Below are 15329 nucleotides of genomic sequence, written 5' to 3'. Positions count from 1 at the left end.
AGAAAAATCTCCTGCAAAACTCTTCATTTTAATTTACTTCCAGCAGAATAATCTAGATTTCTTGATGATGTTCTAGACCCAAATAATTTTTACTTTGTTTAAAAATATGTTTTCTAAGGTTGAAAGATTTGCTACATCTGTAAAAAAAATTGTGACAAATATCCATCAGTTCACAGGGTTTTTTTTATGTTATATAACAACTTATGTGAAATATGATAGTGGGTTTGTTTTCTATTGTAATTAACTGGGCTAATGTGAATTTTGAAGACTTTGGTACTTCTTTGAATGTGCATTATCTACTGTGTTACTCTTTTATTCTGAAAATCATTTTGTACTCGCACATGGCTGACATAGTGTGTCACTGATTTTAAGCTATATATTTTATTTTTTAAACTTTTTTAAAAAATCTTTTGATTTTTTTATTACATGTGCAATATAGTATCTGAGTTTTATTTTTCTCTCCTTTTTGTATTTGAAGCACATCAACAGTATTGAGAAGATTTTTCTTTAATTTTTTTACTTTGCAGTAATATAAGTTTTAAATACATTTGTTCTAATGTCAATGAATACCCCAAAAGCTTTAGACTATAAAAATGATGCCCTTGAATTGTTTAAAAATTTTTATGGGACTTTGCTTAATGATTCTGTCTGATTCTAGGACAAGATAATACAAAAAGAGCCATTGCACAGGGCCAAAGAAGCACAAAGCTAAACTGCACAGTGCCATTCAAGGACAAGGTCAAAGAGACCAACCAATCCTGGTGGGACTGATGTAATTTTGAGCCAAGACAAGAGGACTTGAACATGTTTGGCGTTCGAGGTTGCGGCTGTTTAACATGTTTTAAAGGCAGCTCTTCCTTGTCCCACATTCTACCAAGTATCTCAAATTTGGCTCCTACCTGGCTCCTATAATCTAGTCCCTGTTCTGTCTTTCATAGTGTGGCAAACTTTCTATAGTCCTGACTACTTATTGGGTAGTGCATAATTGCTTACATCATTTTAATTGGGTCCTGATTCAAGGACCTGTTATAGATTTGCTTTTCCTTTACTTAGATTTTTTTTAGACATCATACTTTTACATTCAGTATTATATCCACAAGTTATTTTTCTCTTTTATTTGGATTTTTCATGTTTTTTTAAATTTTCTTTTGCAAATTGATTCATACACTTCATAACTCAGCCATGCATCCCTGAGTGATCCCTGTGTTTGCTATTATTCACCTCAGGGGGGCCAAGTTATTGTTGTGAACTTTGATTTAAATTTGAGCAATTTTAGAATAAGAAACGTGCTACCTCCCAGAATCCAGAATGTGCCATGAAGATAGATGCCTGCAGAAACCACATGCTGTACCAAAAGATCCAGAGTGAACTTTGGGATGTGAATTGAATTATGGGGAGTTGAAATGCCTTTGTTTTGATTGTATACTCTTGTGCCAAAGGGGACTGTCCCCAAATTGGCATTTTGTCAACATAGTAATCATTGGTTTTATTCTCTTTTCCTTTTATCCATAAATTATTGTAGTCTTTAAGTTGATTATGTTTCCACGATCCTTTTGGGGAAATTGGTTTCCCAATAGGATCACAGGGTCATATGTATAAATGGAGATTTTGAACCTTTGGACTTCATCTCCCAGAAGTCCCTTAGTATTTCCCAAAATTCCATTTTCCTGTGTCCCCACATTTTGTGTGACTGTATTTAAATGCCTATAACTCCTCCCTCAGCCTCTTTTGAACCTGGAACCAGGCGAAAGTCAGGCAGTTCTTTTGCTTGAGTTATTATTAATAAAACTTTATAAAATATAATAGTTATAATATCATTTCAAAACCCACATCACCCCTTAATTTTATTTTATTTTATATCATCCCATCATATTCAACTCATAAACCTTTGCCCTCTGTCTATGTATATTCTTTTTGACTTCCCTAATTATGACAAAATTCTTTAGAGTTATAAGAATCATCTCCCCATATGGGGATGTACACAATTTAACCTTCTGAATGTCTTTTGATTTCTCTCTCTCATCTTTACCTTTTTTATGCTTCTCTTGAGTCTTTGATTTGCAAGTCAAATTTTCTATTCAGCTCTGGTCTTTTCATCAAGAATATTTGAAAGTCCTCTGTTTCATTGTATAGCAGGCTAAGGCCCTCAGGAAAATGCCTGGATCCAGAGACCCTCAGCCTCATGGCTTTCAAGTAGTCCAATAATTCTTAGATCTCTCCTGAATTCGTTTTCTAGGTCAGTTGTTTTTCCAGTGAGCTATTTTTCATTTTCTTATTTTTTTCATACCTTTGACTTTGTTTGCTGCTTGCAGGCACCCTTTGTCCTCTCTGACTTTTATAAACCTTGAGATCATTACTTGTTATCCTAGTGATTTTGTCAATTTTTTCTAATTCAGGTTAGATTTGGTCTAGTGCAAATGAACAACTGGAACCATAATGCTCAAGTTAGATAGCTACTTTTATGGAGGTTAAAAAACAAACAAACAAACAGTGAACATGGTCCCCAAACACTAATCTGGTCCCCAGATAAAATTGACCTGCTTGGTTGTACAGTAAATGTCATAAGGGTCTTCAAAGGGTCAGATAAGGTACTCCCTGAATGCTTCTCAAGGAGGACCCTTTTCTAGGTAGTCCATTTCAGCCTACATTATACTAAAAGGTCTGCCTTTTTAGTTTTTTTTTTCCTTTCATGTTCAATTATATGGTAGTATAATTCCTTTGAAAGAAAGTTAGCATAGATGCTTACTAAGCTTCAATACTCTTTAAGAAGTTGTATATGGCCATTTTCTTTGTCTCTTACACAGGTATTTAGAACGGGGAATGATATTAAAAGAGCATTAAAAAACCTGACACTGAATATGTATGAGGGGCAAATCACTGTGCTTCTTGGGCATAATGGAGCAGGGAAGACCACCACCCTATCCATACTCACAGGTATGTATTTACTTCAAAATTTGGAAATAAAAGTAGACCATCTGCTTCCTAGTATAAAAGAGTCTGTTATAAACTACTGGAGAGCTAGTATTGTTTTAAATTTTTAATTATATTTTATTTATATCTAATTATAAATGTTATTGTTAATATTCATTAGAAGGCATCATAAAATTACAAAAAAATTTAAAATATACAGCATAAATAGGCTACAGTATATTATCAATGATGATTTTCATGTAAGAATTGTTATTAAAGATATTATCCAGAAGATGTGGTATCATAAAAGAGGTGGGCATGCCAAAAATGATGAGTAACAGATGAACAGTTTAATTGCTGCACTGGCCACAGAATATAAAATTAGAAGACCCTTAGCATGTCGAATTGGCCTGCTATAGAGGATCCATGGGAGTACATGGACAAAAAAGAGCAGTGGGTATGGAAGGAAGGAGTCCTCCATATTGATGTGATCACACATCCATTAAAGTATAAAAAGTTGAGTATATATGGATCCAGTTCTGATTTTGCCAACATCAGTTTGCTTTTTTCTTTTTATTTTAAGGATATGTTTCACTTTTCAAGGAATTATAGGATTGTTATATTTAAATTAATATCTACAAGTTCTTATTTTCCATACTTTATTAATAATCATTTGAAATAAAAAGCATATATGTAGAGATTGTTAATAATGACTTGAAATAAGCAGATATGTAGGTATTTAAGCCTAATCTAACCTAACTCTGATCACGTGGTCCTCCACATGGCTAGCTGACTCAGCCATGGTGCTCCACTTCTGCCTCCAAAGGAATAGAGCCCAGTTGGGTCACACCCACACCTTTTTATTCACATTCATGAACTCTGCAGAGGCATTCAAAATGGAATGAACCAGGTCAACAATCCAGGAGGGGGAGGTGATGAAACTCCTCTATACACATCACCCCACCCCCTGTGATTTTATTGGGAGATGAGCATGTTGAAATCTCCCAGATTTACATGCGTAGTCTCCCCAATGAATCATCTCACATAACCAGCTTATACTGCTAAAGATTCTGACTAAAGGTACATAGTTTATTACACCTTACAAAGGGGAAATTACAACAGTTTGGGGATAAGAGGGAAAGAAAAGAGAAAGAAAACAAAAAATGATTGATAGATGCATTGACAAAAAGCCATTTGGACACAGTCCCCTTTGGTATAAAAGTTTACATTCAGAATAAGTATGTTCAACCTCCTTCAGTCCAGTTCATTATATCCCAAAGTTCATTCTGGATATTTTGAGGCAGTATGTGGTTTCTGCAGGCATCCTTGTGGCACTTTCTCCAAAAAGATCCACTTTTTTTGATTCGGGGTGTTGGCAAGTTTCTTTTCCTGAAATTTCTCCAAAAGATTTTGAACCTTGGATTTTAGGATAATTACACATTCCCCCTCCTGAGGAGGGTGTTGACCAATACCAGAATCACCCCAAGATAGATGGTTGAGTTATGAGGTATATGAATCAATTGTCAAAAGAAAACCAATAACCCAAAAAATATCCCAAATAAAAGAGCAAAAATTAAATTCTGGATAAAAATGAAATATCAAAATCTTATTTATATAAAATTATGAGTAAAAAAGAATAAACCTATAACAAGTCCTTGAATCACCAGCAAGGCCCAATTAGAGTGATTTATGTCCTACAAGCATGTAGGACAATTGCAGCAAAATAGCACTTTACCCATAGGCAGCCAAGACTACAGAAAATTGCCAAACTATAAGAGATAAGGGACTAGGTTATGAGGTAAAAGGGAAGTGTGATTCCCTAGTCTGATTTTACCCTCACTCTCAGGGATAGGGGAGCCAGAATGAAAGCCAAATTAAGGTACTTGTAGGAAATCTGGCACAAGGGAGTCCTGCATCTGAAGTCATCAAACAGCTGCTTTCTCAAACCTCCAAAATGAGTCTTCTGTCTTGGTGCAGATTCTCATCAATCCCACAGGAATTATTGGTCTTCTTGACCTTGTGCTTCCTGACACTGTGCAGTGACTCTTTTGTGATACCTTCTGAAATAAGACACAAGTATTAGTAAAAGTCCCATAATACTTAACAATCAATGACAGGTTTCCATAGTCTTAAGCTTTGGGGTATGCATTGATATTAGGGCTAATAGATATTGTAAACTTATTCTTCAACTTCAAAAACATTAATACTGATTCCATGTCCTCCAAGTATGAAAAAAAGATAAGAAAAAAGGAAAAAATAAAATATCCTATTGAAAATATAAAGAAAAACAATAATAATAGTCATTAATACATAGTTCACATTCCATGTGACAATGTGTTAGCCAAATATAAGCACAACACAAAAGTTTCTCACTCAAAAAAGAGTTCTATTTCTTTTTTAACTTGGCCATGATTGGCAGTGTGAGTGTACATGACTTTTTTCACCAGGTAACAACTTTTTAAAAACAGTAGTACAGCAACTAATGCAGATTCCAAGAAGTACCAAAATCCCCCAAATTACAAGAACCTATTTGATGACAACTGCTAAAAAAACCCCCACTATCATTAAAATTCACATAAGTATAGCCACTTGCTTTGTGTGCCATTTAAAAACCTTTGAAGCTCATGGATATTTGTCACAAGTTCTCCAAAACTAACCAATCTTTCAACCTCTGATTTCTAACAGTCTATTATTGCCATCATTCCAAAATTTGGCAGGAGAGCCCAGGAAAAACAAAACAAAACAACAACTCTGAACCAAGAATATTCCATTCTAGTGGAAGGGTAGAGTAAGACAAATATAAAACTGTACTCTATGGGATGAAACCATAAAATCATCCTGGGGTTACCAAGCCCCATGGGAAACCCTCCCTCTCCCAGAATGAGAGTGTAACATCCATAAAGTACAGGTGTTTATATGTCCCATCCATTGCAATGTTGAGGCGAGGAATACAATAGTGAAAATCACTTCTGATGTCTCATCCATTACATTTTTTAACAAATTAAATGTGGAGATGAGGAATATAATAGTGCACCCATGTTCTTACTACTAAATGGACTCTTACCTCTTGTTGCACACAAGTTAAAGCAGGCAAATCAGTCAGAGGTAGTGGTACTCCTAGATATCTGAAAAGCACTTCTGAAGACCCATTAAAACCAATTGAGATTCTTAGCTTATTAAATTCTTTATCCACCATTATCTATGTGACAATTTAAAAAAGCAAAAAGGAGCAAAAGGCCTTTTAGGCAACATTTGACCTCCTTGTATAGCAAACTATCCAACTTGTCAATGGATTTTTATAATGGTATTTTCTCCAGTTCAGTCATAGGAGCTGGGGGGCCATGTAAACTTGTGTCAGATGTTACTAACTCTGGCTTTGTGTGTTGTTCTAAGCCCATGTCACCAGCTTTTATATTTCCCAAATCAGTTTCTGGTTGTTTCTCATTGCTAAACTTTAGATTTTTGTTTTGAATTGGTAAACTTGATGGTATGGGGTTAGTTTCTTCTTGCAGATATTCAATGCTGTTACTAATATTCATAGGTACTACTCTATCACCAGTCTGAGGTTTATGTTCATCTTCACTCTCTTTTGACTGTGTAGAGATAGAAATCTTTACCTCTATGTTGTATTGTTCTGGGAATAAGTATAGTACATATGCATATTCCCCTCCATCATTAGGATGTGTGCCTTCATTCTTTCCTACAGTACTATATACATATGTTTCTGGCTGTGTAGCTAAAGTGTCTATAGTTATTGAGTCATTATTCATTTCTTTGCTACCCTCTGCCAGCTGTATGTTAGGATCAGTATTTCCTATGAAGTCTTCATATGAGGTTAATTGTACAATATTCTCTACTACATTGGAACATGAATTTAAATTATAGCTGTTTATTTGGCCAAAGTCCCCTTTGCCACATAGAATGTTGGCTTCAAGTGTGCCATTTGAATCCTTGGTTTTTCTTTCAGTTATTAAGACTTCAATTCCATTCCTCTTTTCAAATTCAACTGTCATGTCACTTCCATTACTTTGAATATGATTATTATTTTATTATTTTCAAAAGTAATGTCAGCTTCATTTTCAGTAAATTTTGTCTTATCTAAATCAGTCATTGCTGGATAGAAAGTTTCAACTTCAGGATTCAAATTAGATGATTTTTCTAAGGGTATTTGTGCCATATAGCTATTTGAAGAATTAACCAAGTTTGGTGGGATATCATGTAATTCTGTGAATGATTTCAAAGTATTTACATCTTTAGTAACAGTAACCTGTAGGAAATTTAAATTATGTTTCTCTGTATCTCTCACTAACTCTTGCTTGAGTTCTTGTGACTTTTTCTCTTTTTTCCTTTTGCACAATTCAATCCCAGTGCCCAATCTACATTGAAAAAAATTCTCCAAGAATGTTTTGACTTGATTTGCACTTTTTCCCGTGTGGTTACTATAACAGCCTTTCTCTAAGTCTCTTATCTCTGTTACCATTTGAGATAGGATTTCTTTAACTTCTGCATCTATGTCTTTCACCTGTCTCTGCCTGTCTCTTGATTTATTGAAATAGCTATCACTCACAAATTCACTTTCTTGCATTGAATTTTCACCATTTATCAACCGTTTTCTCCTGAGTTTAACGAGTCTCTTTTACATCATTTCTTCTGTCTCCATGTACCACACTACGTACATTATAGGCCTGGCTTCATAATTCTCTCCTAACCATGTCTGAATATTTAGGTTTAGCTCCTGATTTAATAGCCTGTTGCATTTGCTCTAAATCAGTTGTCTGTTGTGTGGATTTTAGTTTAAAATGAGAACAGCAAGTGGAATTTTGCTTTCTGTATCTAGCTTGTGTGGTTTTATTGTTTACTTCATGTTTTTTCTTCAGGCAAGAGTCTTTAATCAGGTGTCCTTTCTTTTGGCAGAAAAAGCATTGTCTAGTTTCTCTCTGTACTGTTTTTGGTTTGTATGTAGGTTTCGTGTATGGGTCCTAACAGTGCTTAGTTTCTTGATTTCCTCAATCTCCTTGTCTCTTAAATTTTTCTGTTACTTCTAATTTTTCTTTTAAAACTTGCATTTGTTTATGTTGTTCTGAATGATTTTCATGAAGGTAACTGGCAGTTTCATGTAATTTGAGCAGACTCACTGATCTTGTTAGATTTTAAATAGTTTTGAGCATTAAATAGTTGTAGATAAGAGAGTGGGAGCCATAAACTGTGATAATTAAAATGTTTGGGAGCAAGGGAAATATATATATCAGTTATGACCGCTGAAATATGTTTTCTACTGTGTCTTGGGTTTATATAAATATAAGATGGTCGCCAGGGAATATATTCCCAATTTATGAATATGCCCAAGCCAACTGGGTTTTATAGAGAAATTTAATTTATAATACACTGATTAATCAATAGAAAAAGAGAGAAAGTAAGAAAGGAATAAGAATGAAGGGCCTCAAGCCAATAAGACCTATACCTCAGTCCTAAGAGATAAATCAGTCAGTTGGTTTTATCACTCACCCAAGATCTCTCTAGGTAAGGCCTTCTCATGCCAACCTCAGGTTCCACCTTCAAGAGAGCCTCCTTTCAAGAAATGTTTCCAGAGAATTCTCCTCCTGACTCCTCCTGAGTTCTCCTTCCACTGCCTCCTTCAAGACCTCTCCAGGAGCTCTCCCTCCAGGACCTCTCTCCTCTCAGACCTCCTTTAGTCCCCAGACCCCGCTATCTTTTTAAGCCAACAATCTAAGTTCCCTCCCCTCAGTTCTCACATCTACCAATCACTGTCAATGTCTCCCCTGTGCCAAAGGTGGCTCTAGCTTAACCCAGGACCGCCTAGAGGTCTGCCCCCCTTTGCACATGTCTGTTGAAGGTCATATTCTCAAATAATTAAATCTTGATCTTTGCTGCAGCCTTTCCTAAATCCTGTTACTCTGAGTAGGGTGGAGATTGTAGTTTCCAAGACCTGGTTCTGTCATTCCAAGTATCTTTATTGTATCAATTCTAAAATCAATCATGACTCAAAGAACTTCCTGTTCTATGTTTAAGCATAGGTCAAAGCCCTTTCCATTGTTTAGCAAAAGGTTTCTGTCCTAAAGTAGTCTTAAGTAGGGAGGAGAAGGATCCTCCCATGCCAAGGAGTTTCATATTCCAATAGAGTTCTTACTATCAGTAGGAAATTTTTTCAAGTATGAAATTTCCCAATGGGGAAATTTCCAACATTCATAAGTCTAAGAAATTTTAAGGTTTACAATCTTGATCATACTTTGGGAACTAATGTTTAAAATTTTTTTTTTCAATTGAGGTGTGCATCCCTTCAAAAACTGTCTTCTCACATGATTAGTAGATTCCTCACTCTGTCTCTAAACCTATAATTGATTCAGCCATTTCAGACAGATGATCTATAAATGTGGCTGGATTATTTTGAATGAGTTTATCAAACCTTGCCCATGCATTAGGCTTCAAGCAGCAGAGCTTAATAGCTTGGAGCAAGTCTTCCCTACATTTCCTTAAGTAGATCATACTTGTGGGATTTGTAAAATCTAGGTCTTCCCTTTGCTCCTCTGTGGGCCAACTAGTCAAGTTGTTATCTGACCTGGTGTTCTCAAAGAATTGGCGATGCCCATGGGGACTAAACAGTTCAGACAGGAGAAATTCTACATCTTGGAAATCTGGATCAAAGATCCTGAAAGCACATTTGAGTTCTTTCTGCATCTTAAAAGGCTGATCGATATATTTTGGAACCTGTTTCTTCAGTGGGATGTAAACTGTCTATACACTCTAGATTGTAACACACCAGCTGTACTTGATAATTTAGTGACCTCCTTTAGAAGAAAAATTTTTTCAGGTTCATTGTCAGTCTTAGTATTCTTGTTACTGTCATATCCTTTTGCATTAGCCTTTGGTTTCTTTGCCTTTCTTTCTTTTTCTTTGGGTGCACTATCTGTCTGGCCATTGTTCTTGTCCTTAATCTGGTCTAGCCCTTTTTCTTTGATAAATTCCTCAAACAAGTTCTTAATAACATTTTCCAAGTTAGTATCCACCACCATTTTCTGTGATGCCTTTTAGGGGATTACAAATCTATAGATATTCTTCAAATAGGTTAAAGTCTGTAAAACTGCCATAGAAATGATGTAAACTTGAGTCAAAATCTGCCATAGTATATTTTCAGTCTGAAATGGCAACTGGAGTATAAACATGGTGGTGTTGCCAAGATAATCCAGAGAATCAAAAATCATGCTGGCCATTTTGCTATAGAGGATGTTCTAGATCCAGTAGGCCATAAAGGCTGCCAGCACAGCTACCCCACAAAACACTTGCTTAAACATGTTTTTTTCCTGCTGTTTCTTAGGAATTGTACAGTTCAGTCTTTCAGGGGTTCCAATCTGTAATAGATGATATTTTGAGGGTATATTTGATAGATACTGATAACTAATAGATCAGGTAGTTATCTGCTTTTTTCCTAACCTCCTTCATTTTGTACCTCCCTCTTCAGAAGCCTTTCAGCCTCCCCTCCCCCTTCTTCAGTCTCCCTCAAGTCACCCAGTGTGCGCTGTGATATTTCAATGAAATAGTTCTTAATCTTCTTTGTCAAACAAGGGGTTTATTTGGGGAAGACAGGACAATGGTGGAGGATGGAGTTAAGAGGGGTGGAATATCCCTATTCTCTTCAGTGAGTTTAGGTTGGAGGAGATTGGGAGAAATGGCAATTCTGTCACTAGCATGAAATAGAGCCAGTTGGAGAGAGATATAAGGACTATTGTCCTTTTCCTTCTTCTGCCTTCAAATCAGCCAGGTGTAACAGTTAAAATTTAGGGGAGATGGGGAGACTGAGGCAGGTAGAAATGAGTTTCTCTCTGCAAGGAGTATTATATTTTTTAGAGGTTTATTAAAGGATAAAGATTAAAGAATATACAAGTAAGAAACACGTGCCTAGGCCAGAGGCCTAGACAAAATAACCTCACATCACGCAAGAGACCGCCTGCTCCAAAACGGAAGTCCAAAAAAAGCCAAGAGACCCTCAAAAGCCTTTGAATCAGCTTAAATGCCTTCTCAATCTCGGCCCAGGTGAGATTACCAGGCATTCTGGGGAAGTGGAGCAAAGGCTCATGGGGATTGTAGTCCTGTATTCGAGTCTATTTTTTACATTCCCCCGTGTGATCATTTGCAAAAAAATTAATTTTTTTTCCAAAGGATCATGAAAACATAATCAATTTAAAGATTACAATAATGTGAGGATAAGAGAAAAAAGAATAAAGCCAATAATTCCTGAACACATTGACAAAAAGCCATTAGGGGGCAGTCCCCTTTGGCATAAAAGTATACATACAAATAAATGTTCAATCAACCACACCCAAAGTTCAATTTTGTGCAACTTGTGGTCTGGAGGCTTCTTCATGGTGGCTTCTCCAACAGTTCAGTTCTGGATTCAGAGAGGTAGCATCTTCTTTACCTAAAATTCTTCTCAAAAGGAATTTAAACTTTGCAATTTAAATAATGATTTTTTTTACATTCCCCCATGTTGTGGGTGATTGAAAGATTCAGAATCAGTTAGGGATGCATGGCTGAGGTATGAGGTATATGAATCAATTGGCAAGAGATATTAAAAAGATATCAGAAAATCCAAAAGAAAAGAAAAATTTCTGGATGAAAATATAGACTATCAAAGTCTTATGTGTAAAAATTCCAAGTAGAAGAAAAATAAATCTATAACAGGTCCTTCAATCAGGGCCCAATCAAAATGATCTAAGTAATGATGCATTTACCCAGTCAGTGCCAGGACTACAGAAAGGTACCACACTATGAGAGGCAGAAAAGAAAGGGACCAGATTATAGAAGCCAAGTAGGAGCCAAGGTTTTGGGGATACTCATCTGTGAGTATCTTCAGAGTGAGTGTAGATACAAGGAAAGCCTATGTCTTAACACATGTTAAACATAGTAACCTCGAGTCTTCACACTAGGTTCAAGACCTTTGTATTGGCCTAGAAGTGCATCAATCCATCCTAGATTGGCCTTTCTTTGGTCCTATGAAATGGCTCTTGTGTGTATCTCTTGTCCTGGAATCAGACAGAATCATTAAGCAAAGTCCCATAATTTATTTAAATAATTAGTGGCATCAGTTTTATAGTCACAAGCTTTTTAGGGCATGCATTAGCAAATGTATCTTAAACTTGTAGCACTGAAAATCAAAAGGTTAAAGAAAATATTAATACTGGTGACATGTGCTTCAAATATAAAAAGGAGAGAAAAAATAATAAAAAAACTGAAAAAGTATATTGCACATGCAAGAAAAATATAATAATAAAAGAGCTTTAAAAAATTCAAAAATATAGCTTATAATCATTGACAATCTGTGTCAGCTAAGAAAATATAAAATGCAAGGCTTTCTCACCAAAAAATGAGATCCATTTCCTCTTTGTATCTGGCCATGATCACTGTGAGTAGAAGGCAAATGAATTGAACAAGGTTAACAATTTTTTCATCTTTAAAAATACAGTAGTACAAATATGTAGATATCAAAATCCCCCAAATTCTCAATAGCCCAATTAATTACAATAGCAAACAAACACACTTTCATATTTCACATAAGTTGCTGTATGACATTTTTAAAGCCTACGAATTGATGGACATTTGTCACAATTTTTACAAACGTAGCAATCTTTCAACCTTGGTATTTAAACATATTATTTTTTAAACAAAGTAAAACTCATCTTGGGTTTAGAACATAATCAAGAAATCTATATATCATTCTGGTATAAGTAAAATAGTGAGCTGAAGAGCATAAATAAAGGGGTGCTCCTTTTTCTTGGAGGCTTATAGGGATACAAATGCCCTGAGATTAACTGCCCAACTTCCATTCACATGTGGGAAGGTTGGGGGTTTATAAAATGTATTTCACTCCAGCTAATGGGCCTTACCTCATGGTAGGGGCAGGCAAAAATAACCAGATTGTTTAAAAAAAATTCCAAAAATCATATTTAAAAAACCCTTAAAATCAAATCATTTGAGGTATTTAGCACATTAAAATTCCAAAGGTTGTTAATACAATTATAACCAGTTCTGAAGTCCATCTATCCTCAGCAAAATAGAAAAAGGCTGTTTTTTCATATATGGGCTTATTCACAATAATATCTGTTCAACACAGTTATAGGGGAAAAACAACAGAATTTTTAAAACTAAGTACATTTAAAATAAATTCAATCAACCTTCAGTTCAAGCAGAATAATATTGAATCCAGTAATATATGAACTTAAAATCACAAAGTTAAACCTTAAACAAAAAATGCAATAGAATACAGAGATTTTTTTATAAACCATTGGAGTCTGAAATGCCTTAGAATATAGCCTTTAGTCTCTTCAAAGTTCCTTGGGTTGTTTTTGTTTGTTTGTTTGTTTGTTTTTAATTATCCATTTAAATGTCTATTGTCCGAAGGTAGAGTAGTAAAGGCTAGGCTATGGGGTTCAAGGGATCCGTCCAGGGCCCCATAGCTGGGAAGCATCGGAGGCCAAATTTTAGCTAGAGACCTCCGGTCTCTGGGCCTGGCTTCCAGTTCGCTGGGCCACCCATTTTCCTCCCCAAAGTTAAAGTTGAATCTTTGGGCTGAGTCTGCTCCCAGACAGGCAGGCAAAATCAATGAAATTGCCAGAAGAGTCAAAAATTCTTTTAAACAGCCCATTGCTTTTTAGGTTTCTGTTTGAAAAGTCTGTTTCTGATCTCTAGTCTTTTCTCTCTTTCCCCTCTCTGATCCCGCAGTGGCCAATACCCCCAGCCACGTGGAGGCTTAGCCAAAGGGAAAATTACCCGTTCTCCTTTCCCTCTCTTCTCTCCCCTCCACCCACGTGGCCAATACTGTTACCAGCTGGTCGCAATGAGTCCTCAGCAATCTGCTCCAAGGATCTGGGTGATGAGCCGGCTGGGTCGGAGGCCAGATGGGTGAGAGACAGACCGCCGGGGTGGGTCGGGCCGGGCAGGGAGCTGGAGCACAGCTCAGGCACCAGGTGAGAGGCTAGGAGCAGAAGCAGGAGCCGGAGAGGGCCGCAGGCAGGAGCTAATCAAGATGGTTTTCTAAAGAGCATCTCGGAGAACCTTGGCTTTAAAAAAAATTCTCTAGGCTAAAAAAATTTTGAGAAGTTCTCATCCAATCTAGTGGTCGCCATCTGTAATAGTTAAAATTTAGGGGAGATGGGGAGACTGAGGCAGGTAGAAATGAGTTTCTCTCTGCAAGGAGTATTATATTTTTTAGAGGTTTATTAAAGGATAAAGATTAAAGAATATACAAGTAAGAAACACATGCCTAGGCCAGAGGCCTAGACAAAATAACCTCACATCACGCAAGAGACCGCCTGCTCCAAAACGGAAGTCCAAAAAAAGCCAAGAGACCCTCAAAAGCCTTTGAATCAGCTTAAATGCCTTCTCAATCTCGGCCCAGGTGAGATTACCAGGCATTCTGGGGAAGTGGAGCAAAGGCTCATGGGGATTGTAGTCCTGTATCCGAGTCTATTTTTTACACAGGTCACCTCCAACTTGATTATCCCAACTCCTAGAGATAAATGCAACTTCTTTCACATCAGCCAGAAAGTCCCCCAAAGACTTTCAGCCAAATTCAGTCAAGCAGTTGGCTCTTGCCTCCAACTGTTTCCCAGTAGCATTCCAAATGGAATCTTCATTTGGCTGACAGATGATCAATCTCCAGCTTCTTGTCCTTTGCATGAATTCCTCTTCCACACTATATGGCCTGAGCTCTTGGAGTGATAGGGTGCATGGAATTGGGGAGTTATCCCCAAACAACAGTAAATCTGAGACAAAACAGAATTAGTAAAATGAATTCCCCTGTCTGCATCAATTTGTGCTGGTGGACCAAAGCAAGGGACAATCTCCCATAAGAGCACCTTAGCAGGGGCAGCTGGGTAGCTCAGTGGATTGAGAGCCAGGCCTAGAGACGGGAGGTCCCAGGTTCAAATCTGGCCTTAGACACTTCCCAGCTGTGTGGCCTTGGGAAAGCCGCTTAACCCCCATTACCTAGCCCTTACCAATCTTCTGCCTTGGAGCCAATACACAGTATTGGCTCCAACACAGAAGGTAAGGGTTTAAAAAAAAAGAGCACCTTAGCAACAAAAGCTACTGAGAACAGACAAAATGTATAATGTCTAGCCTTCAGCATGGTAATAAAGTCAATTTGTAAATTATACACCTCAAAAGGTGTGTAAGCCAGAGGACATCCACCAAAACCTTTGTCACAAAAAGCATGTTAAAGTGGGACAGGCTGCACACACTTTAGAGGCTATGGTGGTATAAGGGGGTGAAAGGGGATTAATTATATAAAAAGATTGGACTGGATTATTTAAGAATAGGATCACCAGGAATTTAATTTATTACAAAGAGATTTATTTACAAAATATAGAAAGAATGAAGTAAGAAAATCAGGGTAAGATATCTAG

At 36.7% G+C, this 15329-nt stretch overlaps 1 protein-coding gene across 9 annotated transcripts in view; it reads left to right on the top strand.

Annotated features, from left to right (window-relative positions):
- Window positions 1-15329, top strand: part of LOC100013411 (phospholipid-transporting ATPase ABCA3-like) — a 436423-nt gene that overhangs the window by 233091 nt on the left and 188003 nt on the right. For all 9 annotated transcript variants that reach the window (XM_056805572.1, XM_056805570.1, XM_056805568.1 and 6 more), the window contains one exon: window positions 2805-2934. In XM_056805572.1, the coding sequence (XP_056661550.1) occupies window positions 2805-2934 (130 nt within the window). The remainder of the gene's footprint in view (window positions 1-2804; window positions 2935-15329) is intronic.

This window comes from Monodelphis domestica, chromosome 7 (assembly GCF_027887165.1).
Source record: "Monodelphis domestica isolate mMonDom1 chromosome 7, mMonDom1.pri, whole genome shotgun sequence".
Classification (NCBI taxonomy): Eukaryota; Metazoa; Chordata; class Mammalia; order Didelphimorphia; family Didelphidae; genus Monodelphis; species Monodelphis domestica.
This window is presented reverse-complemented; position numbering and strand designations above follow the sequence as displayed.